The sequence below is a fragment of the Balaenoptera physalus genome (assembly GCF_965194825.1).
Source record: "Balaenoptera physalus genome assembly, chromosome: 17".
In the NCBI taxonomy this organism is placed as follows: Eukaryota; Metazoa; Chordata; class Mammalia; order Artiodactyla; family Balaenopteridae; genus Balaenoptera; species Balaenoptera physalus.
The window spans coordinates 69,395,101-69,421,259 of NC_138895.1; the positions used below are offsets into that span (position 1 = coordinate 69,395,101).

The 26,159-nt window shown below is 43.1% G+C and overlaps 1 protein-coding gene across 1 annotated transcript; it reads right to left on the reverse strand.

Moving 5' to 3' along the window:
• Positions 1-884: 884 nt before the first annotated feature.
• Positions 885-26,159, reverse strand: DERL1 (derlin 1). The gene is made up of 8 exons (XM_082433272.1): positions 25,762-26,159; positions 15,954-16,065; positions 12,206-12,270; positions 11,114-11,140; positions 10,477-10,572; positions 8,285-8,337; positions 6,334-6,444; positions 885-3,114 (listed from the first exon to the last, which is right to left on the reverse strand). Exons 1-8 carry the CDS (start codon positions 25,912-25,914, stop codon positions 2,976-2,978), a joined length of 756 nt encoding a protein of 251 aa, XP_082289398.1. The 5' UTR covers positions 25,915-26,159; the 3' UTR covers positions 885-2,975.

Sequence of the window (26,159 nt, forward strand, 5' to 3'; positions counted from 1 at the left end):
TTTCTCGGTGTTTCTCCAGCACCAGAACAGGGGTGCACAGCCCTGCTCCTTCCCATCACCCAACTTGTGATGAAGGAAGAGAGCCTGCCTAAGGCCTGGGCTGGACGTGGGTGGTTCAGGAGTGTCACTGCACCTGCCTTTCACAGTCCATGGATCCTCAGAAAGAAATGCAGAAAGGGGATTAAACTAATTCTGTCCAGTTCCAAGACTCAGACCCATGGGTGGAGGTGACAAAAATGCTATACAGCATACTACAATCAGATATAAGCCCTAACCCAATGTTCTGAAGCATCCTCTTCATTATAATGAAAACCTAAAAACCCTGCTTCCAAGAATGAATCCTACAGGTATTTTCCAACACGTGAACAGAAGCAGGTACAAAAATGTTTGCCGGGGCTTCCCTGGTGGCGCAGTGGTTAAGAATCCGCCTGCCAATGCAGGGGACACGGGTTCGAGCCCTGGTCCGGGGAGATCCCACATGCCACAGAGCAACTAAGCCCGTGCGCCACAACTACTGAGCCTGCGCTCTAGGGCCCACGAGCCACAACTATTGAACCCGCGTGCTGCAACTACTGAAGCCCATGCGCCTAGAGCTTGTGCTCCACAACAAGAGAAGTCACTGCAATGAGAAGCCCACGCACCGCTAGGAAGAGCAGCTCCCGCTCACCGCAACTAGAGAAAGCCTGCGCGCAGCAACAAAGACCCAACGCAGCCAAAAATAAATAAAATTTTTAAAAAAAAGAAAAATGTTTGCTGTGTGGCTATAATAGTAACACACACTGGACACTCCTCAATGCCCACCAAGAGATGACTGGCTACATAAATTACATCAGATCTAAAAGAGGCAGCAGAGTAGGGATACAGAAACTTAAGACATACAACCATGAAGTTGTACATTTTAATTTACAATTCTTAGCAATAAAAAGGATTAGTTACAAAAAGGGAATTTCTCTATACAAAATTAGGATTTATTTTCTTTCACAAAGAGAATCCACTGTCATGTCTTGCCTTGCCAAATCAAATCTCAAATAGCTTGCTTAGCTAAAATTATTCCCCAAAGATAGGTAATCCAGACAAAATTAATAAAATTATCAGCTTCTTAAATGTATTTAAGAGGAAGAATTTAATGAACATTTTGCCTTGAACTGAAGAATTCTAAGGAATACTTGTAACCTTCAGCAAGACTACTGGTCTCAGGCAGTTGAGTTGCTGTGATGGCGTGTAGGAGACTAGCTCACTTACCATGAGAATCTTCTTACACATACAATGAGTCTCCACTCCTGCACAGTGAGTGCAAGTACGACATAACAGGAAGAAGGGTTTCTAAAATTTTACAAGTAAATTTTATTCTGGCCACAGGTCAACAGCAAACATATGACAGTTAGGGTTCAGATTCTCCCGGCCTCCTATTTTATCATATAAATTAAATATGAAGAGGTAACCTCGAACAAACTTCATGAAAAATGTGGAGCGGATTTCAAATCCCCACTTCCTAGAATAACACACATCACTGCTTCAGAGTGGGGCAAAGAGTCATACTCTTAGCACACAGCGTTTCCTGCACAGAACCGCTGGTCAAAACGTTCAAAGCCTTCTCTAGTTGACTCAAAGTATGGCAGCCACTCAGCACTGCTCCTAGCAGTTTGCTTTCAGAATAAAAATATAAAATAAGAACCTGTGTGAAACGTCGCAGCCTTCAAAAAGCTATCCGGTGACAAGCCTAGCTCTGATGGAAAAAGCCCACCTGTAAAAAAAAGAGCTGTGGGTGAAGATGGTCTGATGTACCTTCATGACTCGCAAGAAAAAAGCTCCTCGAACACAGATGATTCTAAAGCCATTACACCCAAAATTATGTGATTCACTTAGATGTGCTTACAATAGCTTCTAAAGTAAGATCTACATACAGAGGAGCTGCACCCTCCTCACAATTAACTGAAGCATATGGCCATGGGGGTGGGGAATGGGGGCTTGGTTTAAAAAAAAAAAAAAAAGACAACTTAAAGAGGGTTTAAGGTTCTCCCTCCACTCTACTCAGTAAACATACACCCAGAAGGAGAATGAAGTCGAATCAATGCCCAGGCACCTCTCAAAAAGAGCTTCTCCCTGTGGCCAATGCGCTTTGGAACTTTCTAGCACAATACAAATCCACTATTCTGGGTACACACAGAGCCAGTATGCCCACCATGGCTTAAACCCAGTCCCTGTGTATGATGCAACTCCACTAGAGTTTTGATCACTTAGGATAAAAAATGCCTAGCAAGGACCTTCAGGCCTCATTAATACCGATCTGTGGTCCTCACTGACTCAGCGGTGCTTTTTTTATCAGAACAGCTGAAGAGGTGGCAAACTGTGGCAACTGATACCAGGCCACGGCAATCCCAAAAGTTGAGGAAGCTCTTCATCCGCTGTCCGCCTTCTGCCCTACAGTTACGGTTCTGCCACCGTAAAATGCTGGGAACGAGGCCTCTGTGGCCAAGCCTTGGCAAAAGTCAACAAATAAAGCGAGCTTGTCAGAGGCAGAACCATTTCACGGGCTATCTCCTCTAGTTGGGAGTGTGAGGGTGGGGAAGGAGGAGGGAGGCATAGGTGCAAGAAAGAGCTAAGAGCCCCCGGGACAGGGGTCTGGTAACCCAGCAGCAGATACCCAGCTTGGTGCCAGCAGAGCGGGACTTGCCGAAACCCATGATTCAGATGGAAAAGGAAGAGAAGACACCAAAAACTAAGGTCAGTTCCGAAATCTGCCCAGTTGATATTTGTTCTTCTTAGCATTAAGGACTTGAATGAGAATCATGAAACTCGAGGAACATATATTTTTTCTTCAGGATTTAAAAAACTGTTGTCTTGTACTGAAAGACTACATTCAGTGTGGGTCAGGTCCAACAGCGTTAGCTAGAACTCGGTGGTAAAGGTCACCCGGCACTGGGAGGAAACGTCATCTGAGTGGAGGGCTGGTGGGCAGGCCAGAGGCCACTCCGTCACTGGTCCCCGAGCCTAAAGCCCTGTCCCCAGTTGTGTCTCCCGCCTCCGCCGTTCTGGTCGGCGGCTCGCCTCATGCTAGCGGGGGGCACACCAAACCCTGACACCCCTCCTCTCCTGCTGGGCAGCCAGCGGTACCTGGAGCAGAGGGGGAAGAAACAAAAGGAGAGAAAAGCACAGTCACTTCCACGCAGTTGTCCATCCCGTCTCCCTTCCTGGGGTTCCCACGGCATCTGTCACGTTGAATTACGTTCGTCTGTGGCCACGGAGAGGCTGAGGACAATGTCTTATTGAACTTTGCCTTTTCAGCACTTAGCTCAATGTCCTGACCACAGAAGGCACTCACTTTTTATGTTTCCTTTTTAATTTACTAAGCTTTCGCGCTAACTTCACACTCTAACTTTTTTTTCCCCTGATTATAAAAGCAATTCATGCAGGAACAGTATGGAAACAAAAATATTACACTCACGAGCCCAACAACCAGAAAGAACCATCTATATAGCATTTTAGTTTATGTAACTATGGCTCTAACTGGCTCAAAGGATACAAAATAAATTCAGTTCCAAAGGACAAATCTGCAGCCGGCGTGTCTGAGCACCGCCCCGCATCACCATGATGCTGCTGGGTTCTTCGGCGTCCATCAAGGGACAGCAGAGAAGACAGCTTTCTGTCTTGGAATTAGGGCGTGTTTTAAAGTTGATTCATAGTCTGCCCTCCAATTGCAATCTTTCTCTCATAGATGGTGGGAAAGCTGAGGCCCGAAAAGGTTAGCTGATTTCTCATCTTACAAATTAATAAATTAAGTCACAGAACAGCTAAGAAAATGTAAACCCAGGGCTCTATGTTCACAATAGTTCTTCTAACTACTTCCCTTCCTTGACTATTAGTAAACTGAGAATGTATTTTAACCTATTCCACTAATCAGATCCTGATGGTTCAATTTTTGTCTTGAAGGCAGAGACCGTGATCTGATACCTCTTTTTAAACCCCTCATGGCACCAAGAGCAAACCATGAGGGGTGACTTGCCCACAGCAGGAAGCCTGCAGAGTTCAACCTTATCATAAAGCATCTCCTTTACACCAGGTGTTGCACGTTTATAAATGCCTCTCATCTTCACGACTGCCCTATGAGGTTGGCACTACTATTACCCCATTTTATAGATGGGAAAACTGAGGCAGAATTGAGCAAAGCTCTTCTAAAGTGACAGACAGGATTCAAACCCAGGCAGCCTGACTCTGGAGCTCGTGCCCCACACCACTTCCTACACCTCACACTTCTGCAGGACACACAGCATGAGATTCAGGTGACAACAGTTAGTGACCGGAGTCCTCATGTGTTTACATCAACCCAGGTAGCTGCACGCTCCCTCCCCAAAAAGACAATTAAACCCCTTGTAAACAGAAAAATAACTGTGCACGGAAGAGGATCTGTCTACTTTTCTAAGTGGAATGCAAAATAGTGATACGACTTAGAATTCTATAACTCGCATCCTCCCTTTTAAACAAATACAGTTTTATCATTACATCAACATGTATTTCCAAGCGCTGGTTTCCCAACATTCATGACGTTCTGGCACAATAACATTCCTCCAAAGTATGTAATAAATTGGAAGACTTAAAAAAGGCAACACCAAGGCTGTCTTGCTTTGCTTCTTACTCTGAGACAATATGGAAGCCATCGCCACTGCTTAAACAGATAGTGAAATTAAATGCAAGTAATTAGTATAAAAAGATACCCAATTATACATAATCAACAAAGATTTATGGTAATTTCAAAGCAGTTACTGCTTTTGCAAGGAGCTACATTTTGTCATCTGATCTTTATGCAAAATTTAACAGAAGGGCTTCCACCAACAGGGAAAGCTCAAGCGGAAGGCAGGCTCCAGTGAGCTGTCGATTTTGCCACTAGAATCCCATACACGTTGTTGCCCACAATTGAGAAATCTCTCCAAGCCATTAAGTCAGAATATGGCCGTTTAAAGTAAAATAGTTCTTGGCTGCCCCCCAAAGCAACAAGTTTTTTTTTTAATGATGCATCTGCCATCCGACTTGATAAACCTAGATCAAAAATCCAAACCTGCTGTTATTGCGTCCTTTGATAATTAGAAAGCAGATTGGTCATTTGGTTTTTTTTTTAGCTTGAAGGCAACTCAAGGCTCACAAGAGAAACAAGTTTCTCCTTATGCTCTTAACGAAAAAAACAAAACAAAACAAAAAAAATACAACACTAGTATACTTCTCTGTTTGTATATTGTATTTCACCATAAAAAACCTTCCTCCAACCTATAAAAGTGGGGGGAAGGGGTGCCTACTCAAGTTTGCTGCCCTCACTGACCCCCTGGAAGAATGACAAAGTGCAAAACATTAAAACGAGCAAGATGTGAAAAGGGTTTTTTTCTGTTCTTTTTTTTTTTTAAGCTTCTAAGTGCAAGCTATTATTGCATACGCCCGACTGGAGATTAAGCGTGATTGTCAGGCCGGCTGTGACACCCAGATGGTGATTTCACTTGTCCCTTCTTCGACAGCCTTTTGCTTCACTGACAGAATGGTCACACTACTTGAACGCCTAAGTGTGTCAGCATCTCTGGGGGCTCATCAGAATCCCGCCCCCCGCCCCAACTTCAGGAGCAAGGCTGAGAGCTTGTATTTACTGAGCATCCACTACTGTGCTGCTAACGGTAAACCCCACCTCCTGCAGACCCGTGAGACAGGGCCTCCCCCCAACACACAGACTCGCAAACTAAAGCTCGGGGGATGTACTAAGTCACTTTCCCAATATCGGAACTGGTAGACGACGGGAATGGGATTCCAACCCAAGTCTGTCTCGAAACCAAAGCCGTGCGCTTGGCCTGCTCACTTGAGTAAACCCTGCAAACAGAGAAAGAACACGCACACCCTCCCAGGGGCGGGACTATACAAGCCTCCGTTCTCTCATTTTAACGCTGAAAAGTCCTTTAAACATTCTGGTCTATGGTATTGAATATAAAAATGTTTTAAACTGCTAACCAATGAGACTACTTACCCTCTTACCCCTTCCTCAGCCAAAATCTTGGGTAAAACTGATAACCCTGTCGCCCTGGCCCCCTGCTGCACATGCTGGAGCCACACAGGCACGCCGCCCGCTCTGCAGGGTCCACGGCTCCCTGGGATGCCTGAATCTAGGCTCAGCGGCCCCTGGCTACGAGGGCTCCAGAAGACCAAGCCTCGGCTTGGAGTGACCTGGGCAAGTCCCTGCTTGGCTCACATTTCTCCATCAGACTGAGAGGGAAACCTTACCCCTCACGGAGTTTTTATCAGGATGCTGACAAACACGGACAATAAGATGATTATCAAACGAGACGGGGAAAAAACACTTACAAAAACTGAGGCGTGGATAGAAAATTCCTTCCTCCCAAGTCCATTGGGTATCTGAACATGAGGAAGAAATAAAGATGTCCAACAAGATTTCCAATTAGCTCATTGATGACCCTGCAAACAGAGTGCCAAATGAGTTTCAAGACATTCAAGCAGTAAAGTGAGACGCAGCAAGTTTTAACTAATAGCAGAGGGAAGAGATCCTTCATGGCAGCCTGTTTCTGGTCGCTGGGAGTCTGTGACAGCTTGACAGTGAGCCCTTTTATAAAGTCTGAGTGGCACACGTATTCTGAATGAGAAGCAAAATCCGTCCTGCTGGACCAATGGGGCCTGTGCTTTTCAAGGCCAGCTGCCCCTCTGACATCTCTTTCAAGCCCCTGCCCATCCTCAACATATTGTTTTTGCTACTTCCTGCCTCAGGAGTTGGGGCAAGCTGCAAAGCAAGCTTTTTGAACGCTTTCAGTCACAAATATCATATTTGCAAAACATGGGTAAAATTGAAAGTCGGCAAGAGAGAAGCATGGGAGTAAGGAAAGGAGGGATGAAAAATGTCCACTCCCCCGTTCCTGGAACCATGGATCACGTCTCTCTCACCTCTTGGGTCCCTGACTGTAAGACATCACAGAGATCACTCTGGAAAGCTGACCTTCACCTTGTAATCCTAAAATAAACACTGCCCTTCTTCAATTTTCCCATGGCTGACACATAGGCCACTTCAAGGTTTTACAGATCAATTCTTACTGTTACATATCCTTCTCCATCTCCGCCTGCAACATGATTCCTGTTAGCAGCAAATCACCGTCTACAACTGCTCCCAGATTCTGCCCTTCTGGGCAGCAGGGCAGTTTTACCAAGCCCCGGACTTGCTCTAGCCTAAACAGAATCTGTTTACTCGATTCATTCCCTTCTCCCTATGGATATGCAGCAGAAGTTAGGACCATATAGAGCAAAGATGTCATCGTATTAAGAACTAGCACTATCAAAATCTGTTTAAAAACGTTAAAAATATTTTGCAGTGTAAGAAACAGGAGTTCTTAGAATAACTGCATCTTGAAATCCTCCTTCCAAAATTCTGACTGGATGCATTCAAGATTTTCCTAAGTCTCAGGTCTAATTCCAGACTAGAAATTTGACCCTGTTTGGCCCAAACTTCTAAACTATCGAACCACTGACAAAACTTCCCATCTGAGAATCTGTGCATTTCTGTGACTGGTGAGCAGTTTCCAAGGCATTCTGGAAATGCCTTAAGAATTAAAAAAACAGGGGGCTTCCCTGGTGGCGCAGTGGTTGAGAATCTGCCTGCTAATGCAGGGGACACGGGTTCAAGCCCTGGTCTGGGAAGATCCCACATGCCACGGAGCAACTAGGCCCGTGAGCCACAACTGCTGAGCCTGCGCGTCTGGAGCCTGTGCTCCGCAACAAGAGAGGCCGCGATAGTGAGAGGCCCGCGCACCACGATGAAGAGTGGCCCCCACTTGCCACAACTAGGGAAAGCCCTCGCACAGAAACAAAGACCCAACACAGCCAAAAATAATAAATAAATAAATAAATAAAGAATCTATCAAGGGACTAAGTTAATTAAAAAAAAAAAAAAAAGAATTAAAAAAACAGGAATTTTATGCACAGAGTCAGCTTGGATAAAATTAGGTCTATATTTGCTCAATCTGGACAGTGAATCCAGAAATAAATATTTATTCAAAAACACATATATGGAAGCATACTATAACAACAAACAACAACAACAACAAAAAACCATTCAGTGCTAAATGTGCTTAAAGCCCTGCAATTCTAATCAATTACATCCAAATGAAATTATTTCAAAAGTATAAGGTACCAAGCAAGGTATCAACGTTGAGATTCTTCGAAGTGTTATAAAGATTAGAGAAGGAAGATAAAGAATAATGGAAGTCTTCCAAGGGTTAGTTTGCAATTAAATAAATCTAACATCACTTACGAGCCTCCGATGATATAGTTGAATCCAAGGATAACCCAAGGTAAATAACAGGCCTAGGAAAGAATATACACAAACATGAATATACCTACAGAGGATACAGCTGCTAGGGGGCTGAAATGGGGAAGGTTCTATTGAGACGGGCTTTTATAACACACCATTGTAAAGCAATTATACTCCAATAAAGATGTTTAAAAAATAAATAAATAAATCCTTTGGAAAGTCATTGCAAAAGTTCCTTTTATCAATCTAGCATCATTCCTACTGTTTCAAGCCTTCTTTTATTTATTTATTTATTTATTTATTTATTTATTTATTTATTTATTTATTTTTGGCTGCATTGGGTCTTCGTACTTTAGTTGCGGCGAGCAGAGGCCACTCTTCGCTGCGGTGTGAGGGCTTCTCATTGTCGTGGCTTCTTTTGCTGCGGAGCATGGGCTCTAGGCACACGGGCTTCAGTAGTTGTGGCATGCGGGCTCAGTAGTTCTGGCTCGCAGGCTCTAGAGTGCAGGCTCAGTAGTTGTGGCGCACGGGCTTAGTTGCTCCGCAACATGTGGGATCTTCCCGGACCAGGGCTCAAACCCCTGCCCCTGCACTGGCAGGCAGACTCCCAACCACTGCGCCACCAGAGAAGTCCCTAGCATCATACTTATTCATATATTAACAAGTGGAGACAGAGTACTTTGCCCATAGTTTTCAGATCCAATATATATCCTGCTAAATTATAACAAATAGCTTTAGAAAGGAGATGAGTGTCTGGGACTTCCCTGGTGGCACAGTGGTTAAGACTCCGTGCTCCCAATGCAGGGGGTCCAGGTTTGATCTCTGGTCAGGGAACTAGATCCCACATGCATGCCACAACTAAGAAACCCACATGCCGCAACTAAGGAGCCCACCTGCTGCAACTAAGACCTGGTGCAACCAAATAAATAAATAAATACTAAAAAAAAAAAAAAAAAAAGAAAGCAGATGAGTGTCCTATGGATGCTAATAAAAACATGGTCCATAACAGAGTCACACTAAGACTCCTGCCAGCAAATTGTTACCAATCAGCTATAAAACACCCCATCTTTTTAGGTTCTCCTTTTACATATTTCACAAAATTACTTTGAATCTTTATCACATTACACATCGATCTCTTGAACTAACACTCTCCGAAGTAAGACAGCTCTCCAGATGAATTCAACATTTGAGCCCCTGTAAAAAAAAATTAGTAAACAGAACCCTCCATTAAGTAGGGTTGGGAGACCAGAAGGGGGAGCTCTCACGCCCTGTTTCAACAGTAGAGCCCAAGAGGAAGAAGACAGACTTCTTTCCCTGCAAGGACTCAGCCAATGAAAAGCTTTGTTTACCACACCTCTTGGCTTCCTTTTCCTCTTTACATAAAAGCGCTCTCCTTCCCTTTGCATGTAGGGACTTGCTCGTGGCTCACCATGGTTGCAGACCTCGAAATGCAGTTCTCTACTGATCCCAAGTAAACCCATCTTTGCTGCAGAAATATCTGGCAGCCTATTTACTTGAGGTCAACACCCCTTACCAGTTTCAAGACATCATACTAAGAGCTAAGGGCGTTGCAAAAAACATCGCAAACTGGTAAAGAAAGGGTTACACATCAATAACTTGAAGGCAGAATGTGGTGAGTACTATAAGAAGAACACAAAGTATTGCAGAAGCCCGAAGGCAAGACCAATTCCAGGGAGGAGAGGCAGGAAATATGTTTAGTCCCCCACTCAAATTAAGAATGGGCAGGATTTACATGAGAAAGAAAATAAGATGTTACAGGTGGAAAGTTGTGAGAGAAGGCACAAAGGGAAGCGTTTGGGAGGGGAAAACCAATCTGTTTCGGCTTAAGTGTAAAATACATAACAGGCAATGATAAGAACAGACTAAAAGAGAGGGTTCCACATGAGTGTCCTTCCTCCTCTCCCCCTACCACACACACATACATGAGATCACTCAGGACACATGCCTAAAGGGCCTGAGCTCCAGAGGGAGTGAGAAGTAACAGTCAGCAAAGGACTCAGGGCTGGCTCAAGAAATCCAGGGGGGTTGAGGAAAGGAGAAGGGGCTTGCCTACGGTTTACTGCTCTGCAGTGACCTCTTCTGCACGTGTCAGAAAGTACATCTCTGGGCTGAAGAGAGGGATTTCTGCAAAGACAAGTGAAAAGGAAATTTTTCCAGCTAGGTTAGAGTACCTTAAATCGTGTTCCAAACCAAAATGATACAATCATGTCTCTGTTCAGCTGGGCCCAGACATAAAGTACTGACATGATCAGAGGAATCATCAGCAACTGCAAAAGAAACGAACACGTAAAGGCTCCGGAGGCACTTAAAGCAGAGGCTTAGCGTAAACCCACCTTGTTTTGCCTTTTAACCTCTCCCCTCCAAATAAATTCTCCCATGGTTATTCAGAAAGCAGAACGAGATTCAACTCATCAGAATTACTTAACCATGCAATGCATGCTTTAAAATCCTCTAATAAAATACAACACAATTATATTACTTGGGACGGATTCAGAAATATCAGGGTCAAGCTCTGTTACTTGGAAAAAGTATGCAATAAAGCTTTACTTACCACGTATTCTCAATTTTTTAAAAATACATATCCACATACATGCACAGAAAATACTGGATAACCATCGTTCTCAACGTTCACACATAATAAAGAAGCCAGAAATGAGCAAGGACAGTAATGATTTAGGTAACTCACATAAGAGCTTCAAAATGCCATACAATTAACCACACAGTTAATGCAATTTAAACTTCTGTCAAAGGTCATTAACAGTAAATCTGAAACACATGAAAGGCCAAATAGTTTCAAGGGACACTTACCTGCATATCCATTGCTAAGCCAGTAATCTTGGTTTGTAAAGTTAAAGATCAGACACAAATAAAGCATTCCACACCTAATAAAGTTCATTTCATTCCAGTTTTCTGAAGGAAAACACTTTTCTATAGTTCAGGTTGCTTAAAACACCCCCAGAACACAAAGGTATCTAATAATCTTCACTGTGAACACGCTATTAAACTATCCGATGACGAGGAAATAGTAGAAATTAACTGCTTTGGCACATGACTCAGTTTGGTTGCCTGTGTCCTCTGTGCCCTGCCACTGTATTTTAGCATCTCTCCTTCAATTAGGAGATGGAGGGGCATGTGAAACATGCCTCTGAAACAAATAATGCGTCTGCTCACATTCAGGGCTCCACAGCACAGGTGAAGTCCAAAACGATCTTTTTATCTTCCCTTAAAGGAGGGAAAGGGCATCCAGAGTGCCACAATTTTCTGGCTCTTGGCCAAGTTTCAATGGACACTAAACCCCAAAGCCATTCTGAGCTCACCAACTGTGCGCAGGACTTGAGCCACCAAGCCCCTTCTGCTGCTCTATCTGTAAGGGTCTGCAGCCGCAAGGCTGCTGACAGCTGTGGTTGACACAGAGCAAGCAGAGAGGCATGCTGTGTCCTCTCCCAGAGCCGGGCACTTACAGAGGGACCGAATTACCATTTAGGACCTCAAGACAAAGACAGCACTAAAGTCAGAAAGGATGCTGGTTGTAAATTAATTTTCTGATAAGGACCACAGCTTTCAAAAGCTGTCTCATGGCACGGAATCTCTCTGTGCTGCAGTCAAAAAGCTGCCACACACGAGAACACAGAGAACTGGGAACAAGAAGAGGGAACAGTAATAAAACTCAACCAAATGTGGAAAAACCCCACAAAGGCAATGGTAAGGGAACGCATCACTCCATGGCTATGTGATTTACTACCGCTTTTGACAAGAACTTTCATGATTCTTAACTATTAACTATAGTAAACATAGATGCAAATACTATCATTTAAAACGTTATGCAGATTACTGCCCATTTCCCCAAACCTGAAAAAAAAACTGGTTATTTCCGGCCCAAAATGACAGACGGAAGGATACCACGATGCAAATCCAGTTAAAGAGGAGCATGAATAAATAGTCTGCTGGCCTCCCATCAAAAGCTCCTGGAAACAAAAATAAGCCAAATGTCATGGTTCAGAATTTCGGAACAAAGAAACTTCTACGTTGAGAAATACTTCAAAAAATTGTAGAGAAAACAATAAATGAGAATATTTTAAAACCACTCCTCGGAAGTAAAAGAAAATTTTTTTAATATATAAAACCGTGTCCACAATTAAGCCCTAAAGTAAAGTTGCCCGGGTATCAAGGCTAATCTGTGTTCTCCTGACTGAATTCCAGTCCGTAACATGCTCTGCTCAACTAGCACCAGCCAAAAGAAACCCAAAGGGAGGACAGTCAGGTCCACAGCTACTGAGACCCCACCCCCTGAAGCCCCTCACAGCCTGCTGGCCTTTCCTTCATGGCCCTCATCATGAGATGGAGACCTATTCGTGATTACCTGGTTAATTCCTTCTCCCTCCACTAGACCATAAGCTCGGTCAGGGGAGGAACCATGTCCGTTTCGCCTACCACTGTGGCTCCTCTACACAACTAGGCTGGGAAGCACGTACTGTTGTTATGACTGGAGACACATGCACACACACACGCACATGCACATGCACGCATACGCACACACACGCGCGCATGCACTACCACTCAGTCCAGCACTGGGCTTACCAAGAGGATTCAGTCTCCGTCTTCCAGGAGCTCACATTCTAGCAAAGGAAAACAACGGTGGGGGAGTAGGGGACAGCCACACCTTTCCATGGCCTTGACTCTTACTCTTCCTACCATATCTGTGAGGGACAATGGAAAGACCTACACCCTCCTTTTGCAGATGAGGAAGTACAGTTACATGACCAAAGTCACATGGCTTTTAGAAGCAGAGTGAAGTCTAATTTCTAGTTCAGTGTTCTTTCTGCTACGCCACATACTGGGCTTTGTCTTATTACTGGGCAGAACAATCAACATTGGCCCAGCTCCCCCTTCTAAGGATGATCCTCATGCCTCCAGCTGCAAGACTAGGAGAGGGGCGGAGAAAAGAACAGATGACTGTAAGTCCCTCTGTCTCAAACGGTTACTTCCCCCCCTCCACACCCCATCACAATTACATGATATATATAGTTCATTTAAAAAAACTAATCCTAACAATCTAAAAAATACAAGAAACTAGTGAACATAACAAAAGAGAAGCAGACTCACAGATATAGAGAACAAACCAGTGGTTACCAGTTGGGGGGGGGGGGAGGGGCAATGTAGAGTCCGGGAGCAGGAGGTACAAACTACTGGGTGTAAAATAGGCTCAAGGATGTATGGAACAACATGGGAAATACAGTCAATATTTCGCAGTAACTGTAAATGGGAAGTAACCTTTAAAAATTGTGTAAAATTGTTTAACTAAAAAATAACATAAAGTAATAATCCTAACAAGTATCAGAAAGGCAGAAAGAAAATCTATCTAAAGGAAAATAGATTTCCAGCAAAGTCTCTCCTCCTCTTTTCCTTATTTCTCTCCCCCCACCACCACCCCCGCCCAGTACTTCAAAGGCACACCCTAGCCACAGTGTTAAGGATGCTTAGCAGGAGGGGATCACTACGATGCATCAGAGCTGAAATTCTAACAAAATTTCTGAACTTTAATAACGGTTGTGCTTCTTTTGCTATGGTTTTGGCTTTGCGATTTCTAAGGATTCTTTAGATTGAGTACTTAAAATATTGTAATTACATGAACTACAGTACTATATTACTTGGCAAGCTTGCAACTGGGAATTTACAAATTAACTGGTCTCAAACTGCAGTCTTCCAGTTCACATCAGAGTCCTTATAAATAAGCCAACACTGCTAGATACTTAAAATAGCCAAGTGGGAAAATACACAGGTGGCAAACATTTTGTCAAAATGTTATCTTGAAGCTGTATGGTGGAGAGCAGATGGGGCTCAGTAAACTGGGTTTCAGTCCTAGCTGTGTTTGTCAAATAGCTTTGTGACCTTTGGGGCACGTCACCACCTCTCCAGACCATTGTTTTCTTGTCTATGAAATAAGACGGTTCAATTGAAAGATCTCAAAAGTTCCTCTCCACATGAATGTTTGTAGTAGCATTATTCTTAACAGCCAAAAAAAGAAAACAAGTCAAATGTCCCATCAACTGATGAATGGACCGAATGGACCAACAACATGTGGTAAATCCATACAACAGAATCTTGTTTGGCAATGAAAAGGAATGAAGTACTAATACATACACGCTACATGGAAGAACCTTGAAAACACTATGTTAAGTGAAAGAAGCCAGTCACAAAAGAGCACATATTGTATGATTCCATTTGTAAGAAATTCCAGAATAGGCAATCTAAAGAGGCAGAACATAGGTTAGTGGTTGCCCAAGGACTGCAGGGGGTCAGGAGAGTGGGATTGAATAGAAATGGGGAATGGCTGCAGTGATGAAATGTTCTAAAACTGATTATAGTAACGATTGCACAACTCTGTGACTATCCACTAAATTATAGACTTTTTTCTTTTTGGCTGCGCTGCGCATGCGGGATCTTAGTTCCCCAACTAGGGATCAAACCCGTGCCCCCTGCAGTGGAAGTGCGGAGTCTTAACCACTGGACCGCCAGGGAAGTCCCAAATTAAATACTTTAAATGGGTGGAATTGTATGGTGTATGAATTATATATCAATAAAGCTGTGTTTTTTTTAATATTTATTTATTCATTTTGGCTGCCCAGGGTCTTGGTTGCGGCATGTGGAATCTTTTAGTTGGGGCGTGCGGGCTTCTTAGTCGCAGCATGCAGACTACTAGGTGCAGCATGCATGCGGGACCTGGTTCCCCGACCAGGGATCGAACCCGGGCCCACTGCCTTGGGAGCGCGGGGTCTTACCTACTGGACCACCAGGGAAGTCCCTAAAGCTGTTTTAAAAAATGCCTCTCACAACTTCCCTGGTGGCGCAGTGGTTAAGAATCTGCCTGCCAATGCAGGGGACACAGGTTCGAGCCCTGGTCCGGGAAGATCCCACAGGCTGAGGAGCAACTAAGCCTGTGCACCACAACTACTGAGGCTGTGCTCTAGAGCCTATGAGCCACAACTACTGAGCCTGTGTGCCACAACTACTGAAGCCCGCGCACCTAGAGCCCGTGCTCTGCAACAAGAGAAGCCGCTGCAATGAGAAGCCCGCGCACCTCAATGAAGAGTAGCCCCCGCTCGCCGCAACTAGAGAAGGCCCGCGTGCAGCAACCAAGACCCAAGGCAGCCAAAAATAAATAAATAAATAAAATTTTTTTTTTTTTAATTTTTTTAAAGTTGCATGTTTCAATTACAGAGACTAAGTCTAGGCTTTTACTTGCATAAAGTAGTGTTTTTCAACCCCAATTTAGGAGATATATACACTTCAGCCCAATTGTGCTTTAAAAAACAGGGACTGCTGTGTGACAGAAATGAGGGAGACGTCACATGAAGTGAGAGGCACACACGGGATATGGACAAGATGTGTAAACCTCTGCTCTTGTATTTTTTGCACCTATAAAATGGTGACACTGCTGCTTACACCTCATGATGACGCTGTGAGGATTAAAAACCGAACAATCTAAGCGCCTAGTAGAGCCCTGGCACAGCCACTACTTACTGAGCATTTACACCATTATGTCATTTCTTTATATATGCCATCTGCCCTCAGAATTCCTCCAATAAGTAAATACACGGATTAGTAAATCAGACAGAAACAATACTTAAAACAACCACAGATAACATACCTGTTTCGAGTCGTGTAGAGTACTGATATAAGAAATATAAATTGACCAAATAAAGAAATCCAGTTCCTGGACCCACAGGGAAATAAAAGGTGGCAGTAATCGGCCTCCAAATCTGTCCAGATCAAAACAAACACGGCTGTTAGTTTCTCTAAGCTGGGTGGGTTTTTTTTTTCCTTTTAACTAAACAAAATTAACCCTTGCAAAACATTCCCCTCAGTGACGAGAGCTACCAAATGGACATCACCAATATAATTCAAGAAAACTGAAGAAAAGTTCACATTAGCTACAATGACTTCAGTGTGCAAGACAATGGAATGAGATGGCATCATAAAATAAACAAAAAATATTTCTAAACAAGTTGAAAAAAATCAATACTAAAGACATATATGGTTAATCTTTACTGGGATCAGGCTTATAGTTATGCCTATCAAAAATGAATTACAGTATAACTGAATCACTTTGCTGTACACCTGAAACACTGTAAATCAACTACAGTGGGAAAAAAGAAAAAAGAAAAAGAGAAAAGATTTATAAAGATAATTTCCAACAGTATAGTAATTATCTCTATTTAGGAAAAGAATACACTGGGATGACAAACCTTGTCAAAAAAATGTCATATTCAAAAGGTACAAGTAAAATAGGAACTTTCCATTCAAATCAATGTGCTATTTAGGCAATATGGATACATAACTTAAAAATATTACCTTCCCCCTAAAAAACTACAGAAAGGTCTACAGTGAGAAGTAAGCCTCCCTCCTGACCCTCAGTCTCCCAGCTCCTTTTCCAGCAAGAACGGATCCATTTATTGTATTTCTTTCGAGAAACAATCATTTCTATTACTATCATTCCTCCCTTTTCATCTTAACTTACCTTGCACTGTTCTATACCTTGTTTCACTCCCTTGAAAAAATATTTTTATAGGCTTCATAATATTCCTTTTGTGTGGATGTCCAAACTTCACTGAAACTGTTACAATGCTACAATGAATATTCTTGAACATCCTCTTTATACATGTACATATAGGATAAATTCCTGTGAGTCAACCTGCTAGATCAAACATTTGCATTTAATTTCAGCAGATATTGCCAAATGCCTACAAAAATGTTTAACCGATTTATACTTCCTCCTAAAATGGAGATTAATGTCTGTCTTCTCTACACAGCCTCACCACTTAGTGTATTTCACAGTCACCAATCATGTTTCTAAAACTTTAGCATTTTCTTTCTTCATTTTTCTACTCGATTTGCATTTCTTTACACATTATGGAAATTGCCCTTTCTCATTGTTGTAATTATTTTCTGGTCTGTCATTAGTCTTATGCTTTTGTGGCATTTTTGCCATATAAAATGAAATGTAAAAGTTTAATTTTTATATAGGCAAATGTATCCATCATGTATCACGTTTACAAGTACTTCTCCCTTCTAAGAATATAACAGTGCTCCCAGCTGTACTGTGGTTTATGTAAGGAGTGAGAAAGAGAGTCAACTTATTTTTCTAGATGGTCACTAGTTTTCCCAATCCTATTTACAAAGTGACCCATCTTCTCTCCATTGATTTGAAAAACTACTTTCATCATATATTGATTCCCTTTTATAGGAAAGTCTACTTTTAGACTATTCTGTTTGGAATCGAATTCCAATACCAATACCAAGCTATTTTAATTTCTAGTTTTATAATGTGTTTTCTTATCTGGTAAAGTTATATAATTAAATAATCCCCCTCCTGTTTTTCTTCCACATATGTCACAATCTTCTTGGCTAGTCTCCATATTACTTTTCTAAATGAACAAGAACCAACACCTTTCTTATTTCAATGTGATAAAGACACAGTTTCTGGCCAGAAAGAAGTCTTTCATACCTTTCTATAGAGCTTTCGATTTCTATCTTTTTTATACCCAACCACCAAAGCTGAATTATCTAATTGTTTGTAATATTTGAAAACTGAGCCTCTTGCACTTTCCAAGTATACAACTCTATCTGTAAATAAAATTTTGCATCTTCTTCTTGCCTAATTTACTGGCTAACACCTCCAGAATAATGTTAAGTTATAGAGGTTGAAGAAGATGGCCTTCCCAGACTTGGAAATGCCCACATAATGCTGGCTTTTGTCTTGAGAGCTGTGTGTCTTATCGCATGACTGTGAAAGACATGGTCCCTACATCAAGGAGGTCTCGATAATGGGGAGTCTGTCCAAAGAAGCAAGAGTAGGCACAAGGAAGGGGAACTTTTGGTCTTGGAAAAATGAGTACAGAGTCCCAAAGAACTGCAAGAGCACAACAATGAATGGGTATTGCTAATGATTTGGGTGTGGCTAGAATGGAGGGCATTAGTTGTGGGGCTGGCCAGACACAGCTGGCAAGTCAGGTTCTCCAAGTATAGAACTGTAACCCTCAGAGCTTAATTCCCTGTGGAGGAGAATGCACTTCACATACCCCAAAAGTCACTTTCCAACAACCTTGAACTAAACCAGTAAAACAAAATAGGTTAAAATTCATTTTGGTTTATTCACAATTTTATCTCAGAAACAGTTGAGTCTGATGGAAAGAGCGCTGGAAAGGATTTGAGAAGACAGAGATTTCAGTAGGGGCTTACAAGTCATCACTCCTGAGTCTCAATTTCCATTTGTAAAAGAGGAATGATATACTAATACTTGCTCCATTTTGGTTAATGGTTTAAAAAAAAAAAAGTGTACTATTATGCTCATTTACATGTCCTAACTCAGGGGGTAGATTGTATAGATGAGGAAGCAGAATGAGAAAAGGCTAAATAATAGCCAGTAAGTGGCTGAGCTAGAATTTTGTCCCAGACAGCCTGACTCCGGAGTTTATAATACTAATAAGCCCCTATTTTTACAATGCCTCTCACAAGTGACATCATTACTATGAGATATAATTAAAATTAGTAAAAATTTTCAGTACTACTATACTACTTGTATAATCCTGAAATGAACTGAGAGTAAGCTCACAAATTCACTCTTCAAAAGCACTGGGGGTAAAAGACCAGAAGCAAGCAAACCATGGCCTTGGCTCGGGGCCTTGGAAAAGTCTGGACCTTTGAGTTTGCGTCTTCATCTATCCAGTAACATCTGTCCTTTGACTCCCGCCTTCCTTATCTCACAGATTTTGTAAAAGGTTGGAATTAAGAAAGCAGATTAAAAAGGTGCTTTGTAAAAAAAATTTGTGTGGGCATACAATTATTGCAATCTTTTAGGAGACATGTGCTGACCTGGTTTTTACAAATTCACATTTTAAACTCCCCGCAGATTCCTCTAAGTTACTCCAGGCCTGATTTTGGAAAAGAAACCTCGGGGGTTTTCTGACTACATTTTTCACTAACACTTGACGCCACGATGCTATTTTTAGCCACTGTGTGCACCTGTGCTTTGGAAATCAGTGTCTGTCAAAATACCGCACACTTCTTTTCCCAGTTCATTAAGCTTACCCTTGAGTTATACTTGCTCTCACTGATCTAAGGGACTTAGTATTATTTTTACATCACTTTAAAATTATAATCTGAAAACACCAGGAGACAGCTCATCTCTTCAGAGGGACACAGTAATATATTTCTGAAATCCCCCTTGAAGGTAACCAACTAAATCCCCTCCTCTCCTCTGATACGTAGATAGTTAGGATAAGGAAATGGCTTTATTTTCAGGGCTGGGAGTGGTGAAGGCACCTTTTCGAGCCTAGGAAGCCTGCACTGATCCCTAAGAAGCAGCCAGGGGCAGTGCAAAGAGCCTGGGACTTGCAGGCAAGCATCTCACTGTAAACCCCACAGCAATCTCAAGGCCGGAAGCACAATCACCCACCTTTTCACGAGGAAAGCTGGGCCCTCATTAGAGCTCAGGTAACCCGCCTGGAGTTCCTCACGTAACGAGGGCACGAGGCCCGCGTGCTCCCTGGCGTAGACGCCCTCAGAGAAGCACCAGACACTGCTCGCCAGCTGCCAGTCCAACAACTTCTGCTGAGTGTTCAGTTCAACCATCCTTGCACGAAAACCTCCCAAACAATGTGCTACTGAAATCATTATAAATGCCACCCAGAGTCTAGGGCAGGTTTTTCTAACTATCAAAAACAAAGATTTTTCTGCAACAATACAGACCGGTTGATTTGGAGTTAAAGAAAGTCTGCCTGGGTCATCAAGCAAGTAAGAAAGAAGAGCACCGACGTGCCAAACGCTGATGTTAGCAAACTCTGGCTTTTCTCTCTCTTTTTTTTTTTTTTGGCAGGGGGTGGCGGTCTGGGGGAGAGGAGCTGGGGGGTGGGGCTGGGGGGACACTAGACAGGCAAGAAAATCAAATGAAAGGCACTCAGTCTCAACTGAGGACGTTACACCAGCTATTAGGAGCCATCAATTCTACTCCTAGGCATGTATGCATACCTATGTTCACCAAGACGTGTTCCAGAATGTTCACAGCAGCACTACGCATTCTAGCCAAAGCTAGAACTACCCAAAAAGCCCGTTACCAGCAGAAAGGGTAAATAAATGGTGGTCTGTTCACACAAGGGAACAATATAAGGATGAGCATTCTATAACCTCATGCAACAATGTGGGTGACTCTCAAACTGTTGAAAAGAGGCTAGACACAAAAAATACATGTTGTATAATTTCATTTATAGAAAAGTAAGAAAACTGGCAAAAAACATCGATGGTATTAAAAGTCAAGATAGTAGTTACCCTTGCAGTGGGTAGTGACCAGAAGGGAGCAGTAGGAAGGTTTTGGAGATGCTGGCTGTGTCTTGATCTGGTGGCTGGTTATATACTGATGTTCAGTTTTTGAAAATTCAACAAGCTATAAATATATAATACATACACTTTCCCGCTTGTATACTGCAACTCAACAAAAAGTTTAAAAATGAAGCTATGAGCTCATGGGCAACCTTAGCTACAGACCACAGCAGAACTGTCTTATGTGGACAGGATTGCAGAGGAAAGATTTTAAAGCTGTACATACACCAGAACACTTGCCATAAAGTTCTAAAACCAAACCCTGAGGCTACTTCTATGCTCAGCCCACAGACCAAGTTCATTCCCCTTCCAGTTATGTGTCTGTATGACTCTCTTTCCCAACACACTCACATCAGTCTCCTAGGGCTGCTGTCATCAGGCTAAATGTGATAACGTGAGCAAAAGCTTGGCAAATATAAGCACCAGGCCCGATCACAGACTTGGTTGGTGCCATTTCTTTTTGTTCCTGGAAACAAATTAGAGAAATTGAGAGTACATATCTTCCCATTTCTAGTCAGGACGCCTTTAGTAGGACAAAAAGAAGGATAATAATCCAGCAGTTATGTTTTAATTTCAATTACAAATTAAAATTAGAATATTACTGCCCAAGGAGAGAAGGCAGCAATGGCAGGAATTATTATTGACTAATAAGTAAAAATAGGCACTATTTTTTTAATAGATTATCTGCCAGATTACTTACTGGGCACTTTACAAACATTTTTTATGTTTTTATATAATAGAGGCATGAAGTAGATAACATTTTTCCTCAATTTGAAGATACTCATTTTTGTGTTCCTGAAATTAGAGTGTGCCTTACAGTCAATATATTCATTTAATGTAATTTGTACTTTCCTCCCCTTCCAAAAAATTGTATTAAGTTAAAGGAGCATCTTATAACCAATGGAGTTACAACAGAGTTAACTCTTAGAACAGAGTTAATATGGTATTAAATTATCCCCACTTTTAGGTGGAGAGATTGAGGCTCAGGAAGGATAAACAGCTTGCCTGAGGGCATACAGCTTGCAAGGGGGCTAAGCCAGGCCTGGAGACCATGACTCAACTACTTGAAATGCCACAATCTTTCTACTCTAATAGAAAAGGAACAATAATTTGCTACGACTGGTTTGAAAGAAATCACCCTCAAGAATGGTTTGTTAAACACTTAACTATGTGTTTTGATAGATAGTATGCAAAGGAGTTAAACAAGAGTGCTTAGAACTATCTTGAACTCACCAAAATAGAAACTGAAACTGCAGCTATCAACTGGGGTAACGCTGACCTCAGGATGTTTATGGGGGTTAAGTGAGGTATCATATGGAGAAGCCCAACACAGATGTAAGGCAGTGATGTTATTTTGTCCAAAGAAACGAAATCTCCCGTGCAGGCAGCCCTGGGAGACATAACCTCAGAAACCACGAGGGCAGCAGCGAAGTACAGCCTCTCGTCTAGTTAATCAGGGACCAATATGGAGACATTTCATCACTGTGGACTAACTAACTGATCAATGACTCTTAAATGTGAGGGATGAGGAACTTTAGGCAACAGTGGAGTGAGTCTTAACATACACCTACCCAAACTAAGGAAATAACATTTTAAGCTTTAGAGCTCCAAACCAACAAGCCACTCAGAGGAAACCCACAGATAAGGAGGAAAAGTAACTTTTGTCACTTCCAGCATGAATCCACAATTCTAAATTGATCATCTCCAAGTTGTCCAAAGATGCAGCTTTTAAGGAAAAGAGGAGCCTCTAGCAGAAAGCACACCACAGGCTGTGTGTCCTCACCCATCAGCCTCTCAGATGCAGTTTTTCCTTTAACTGCTTCATCTGCGAATGAGTTCTTCCAGGTGGGCCTGAAAGCTAAACCTGTCCAGAAAGAGTAGGAGTCAGGGTAGCAGAAAGAAAGTATAGATACTGGTCTCTCCACACCTGGGCAGTGAGCACACTCTCCCGCCTTCTACCAGCAGCTGCTCCCTCGTTTCAAGATAACAAGCCCACAAGAAACAATGCAAGGAAGATGGGAAAATTATGGAAGGTGGGACATGAATGATGACCTTTCTAATCAGTTCACCACTTTTAATATTATACACATGTAGGCTATTGGAAAGACTTATTTTTACTAAGCTGACTACAGAAACAAGCAAGATTTTGCAAGGAGGTCCAAAGAGCCAGTTTTGACCAGGACCTTCTCATTTACGACCATTTACGATGTACAATCATTTACGACCACTGCTCCTCAGGCACCGCATTACCTAACATGCCACCGGGCACAAAGTGCACAACATTCACTGCAACAAATATTTTACCAAAGCAAACAGAAAAGAGTATGCAATTCTGGCTGCACACCCAGATCATATTCTAATACCCAACTGCCTACTTAACTTCTCCACCTGGATGCCTAAAAAGCCTCTCTAGACTTAACGTGGTCAAAATATAACTCTTTATTGATCCCTTTCTCCACCCCCAAACCTAAGCCTCCCTAAACATTCCCAATCTCAGAAAAGAGTTCCACCAGGCACTCAGGTGCTCCTGTGAAAACAGTGACATCTTCAAGTCCTGCTCCTTCACACATTCACCCTTCACATCCATTAAGCTGCACTGGAGTCCACTGCAACTCCCCAATCTATCCACTTCTATCTTCACAGCCACTCTGGTCCAAACCACCATCTCTCTTGCCCTCTAACTTAACTCATCTCTCTGATCCTGTTACCTAGCCCACCCTTTCCCCCATTCACATACCAAGTCCATGCCACAGAGCAGCCAAGGCAATTTTTCAGTCCTTTGTTCAAAAGGCTCTGAAGCCTTTCTAGTGCCTTCAAATTAAAGTTCAAACCACAAAGCCCTGTACAATCTAGCCCCAGCCTAAATTTCCACTTTCACTTTACTGCACTCACCCCTGGTTATCTCTCTGTCCTCAACTACCAATCCTCATCCCTACAGCTGACTCTGTACTAACTATCCAGTCTTCTTTCTGTTTCTAATTCCTGCCTCTAAGCCTTTCACTTATTATTCCTTCTTCTTGGAAGATTGTCCCCAGAGCCAGATCTTCCCAAAGCTGGCTCCTCATCATTCAGATTTCAGTTCAAATATCTTCTCTGAGGCCTTTCTGGAACACTCCATCAAAGTCACTCTCCGTCACACACCCCTCTCTTATTTTCTTCATGTGAGCTGGGACTTTTTCTGTACTATTCACCATTGTACCCCTAGTGCCCAGCACTGGCAAGTACCCAATTATTTCCATGCATTCAACCCATATATAAGCACCTGCTATATGCCAAACACGAATCTAGGTAACAAAGACAGTGGTAAACAGACAAGTGGCTCTCATGGAGCTTTATTCTCTGAAGGGAAGCAGGCTAACAAACATCAAGGGGTGATATGTAACCAACAAAAATTAAGGATAAGGGAGACAGAGTGAAGGAGGGGTACTATTTTACGTAGGGCAATCAAATAAGGCCTTGCCAATAAGGTGGCATTTGGGCAGACTTGAAGGAGGTAATGAGATAAACCACGGTTATCGCCCTCAAGCAGAGAAATAACATGTGCAAAGGGCCTGAGCAGGGATGGAGTTAGGTGCTGAAGAAACAGAAAGGATTCCACTGTGGAGCCTAATATACAAGGTGGAAAGTAGTAGGAGATGAGGTCAGAGAGGCAGTAGGGGCCTTGCAGGCCACTGAAAGGACTTGAGCTTTACTCATCCAGTTGAGAAGACATTAAAAGGTTCTGGGCAGAAGACTGACAGGATATGATTTATGTTTTAAAAGGATCACTCTAGCTGTCTAGAGAAAAGATTGAAAGGAACAAGGCTGCTAAGATAATGGCTTGCAATAGAGAATGAAAAGGGATTGCATTCTGGATATTTGTCTAAAGTAAATAGAATTTACTAACAGACTGTGGGATGTGAGAGAAGAAGTCAAGGATGAGTCCATGACTTTTAGGTTGAGCTCCTGTAATAATGGAGTTGCTGTTTACTTCTAGGGAAAAGGGTATTGTTTTGGACACACTACGTCTGAGATGTCTATTAGTCATCTAAGTGGTAATTTCAAGTATAGGGTTGGATGTACAAGTCTGGAAGTGAGACAGATCTGGACTGAAAATATGTATATTTGTATTTGAGAATCTTCAGTTTGTAGAAATTATATAAAGCCATGAAGCTACATGAGATCACCTACAGCTAGGGAGAATATGGAAAAGAGGTCCTGGGGTACATCACAATATTTAAGGATCAGGAAGATGGGGAACCAGCAAAGAAAACTAAGAAACAGCCAGTGAGGAGAGGGAAGACAAGAGTGTGTTACCCACAGTCCAAACAACGTGTTGAAATTAATGTCAGATCTTAGTATCCGACCTGCCACTGATTAAAGATTTAAATCACAGAATCCGGTGAATAAAGATAACCTCCACAAAACTAATATTCTCTTGCCAGAAATGTTACTCTGGGCTGTTTCCTTCATGCTTCAAAAAATAAGGACTTCCATTTCAGGAGCAATTTACTCTTTACTCACTCCTTCATAAATGCAACTACTACCTGCCAGATACTAGATCAGGATCTGGGATGCACACAAATAAACTCACTCTTTGCACTTCGGGCTTCAAATCACTCCTACTGGGAAGAAACTCCATTAACATAAAAAGAACTCAGCTGGTAGTTGAGCAAGGCGACGTCCACATGCCATCCACTTGGGTGGCAGAGGGAGGTCAGAGGGCAGCTGCTCCAGGTGGCCCCAGGTTGCTACTCACTGGCGTCCAATACATTGACAACTATCAGACTTACCTTCCCACTGCCGCCTTCTCTGAGTACAGAGAGCGGGGAGCACAATTTTAATGGAAGGACGAAATCAATCCCTTCCCACCGGGCCAAACCGTGTTGTCTCCCTCCACGTCTCCAGCTACCCAGGCCCACGCTCAAACCCCTCGGCCTCCACCCCACCCTCTGGCCACAGGACCCCGCCCTAAACCGCTGGAGCCACCGCACTACAAGTCCCACCAGGCACCGCGCGTCCGCAACCGGCCGGTCTACGCTCCGCCGCTGAGGGGCCACCTGGGGCCTGTAGTCTCCACTTCCCCAGTCGCTGGTCAGTACCTGGAAGCGATAGAGGAAGGCTTCGGGCCAGAGGAAGAAATAGGCCGGGCTGATGAGACCGAGTTTGCCGACTAAGGGCACCGCGACGGTGGCGGCGAACCAATAGCGCGTGATGGCCGGGATGCTCCTGAACCAGTCCCCGATGTCCGACATCTTCGCCTCTTCGGTGGCCGGGATGTGCAAAGCCGCCCGACTCCCGTCCCGGCCCCCTCACGACGCGGCCCGCTGGGCGAGTGGAAGGTGTCGAGGCGGAAGCCGCCCCAGCCCCGTTGCGGAACGCGGAGACCGGCGGACGTGGCGCCACCGAATTCGGACGAGCGAGGGAGAATTCGGAAGCGAAACTTCCCCTTCCGGCGGCCGCCGACGACGTTGACCAGAAGTCCCGCCGCTTAAAGGGC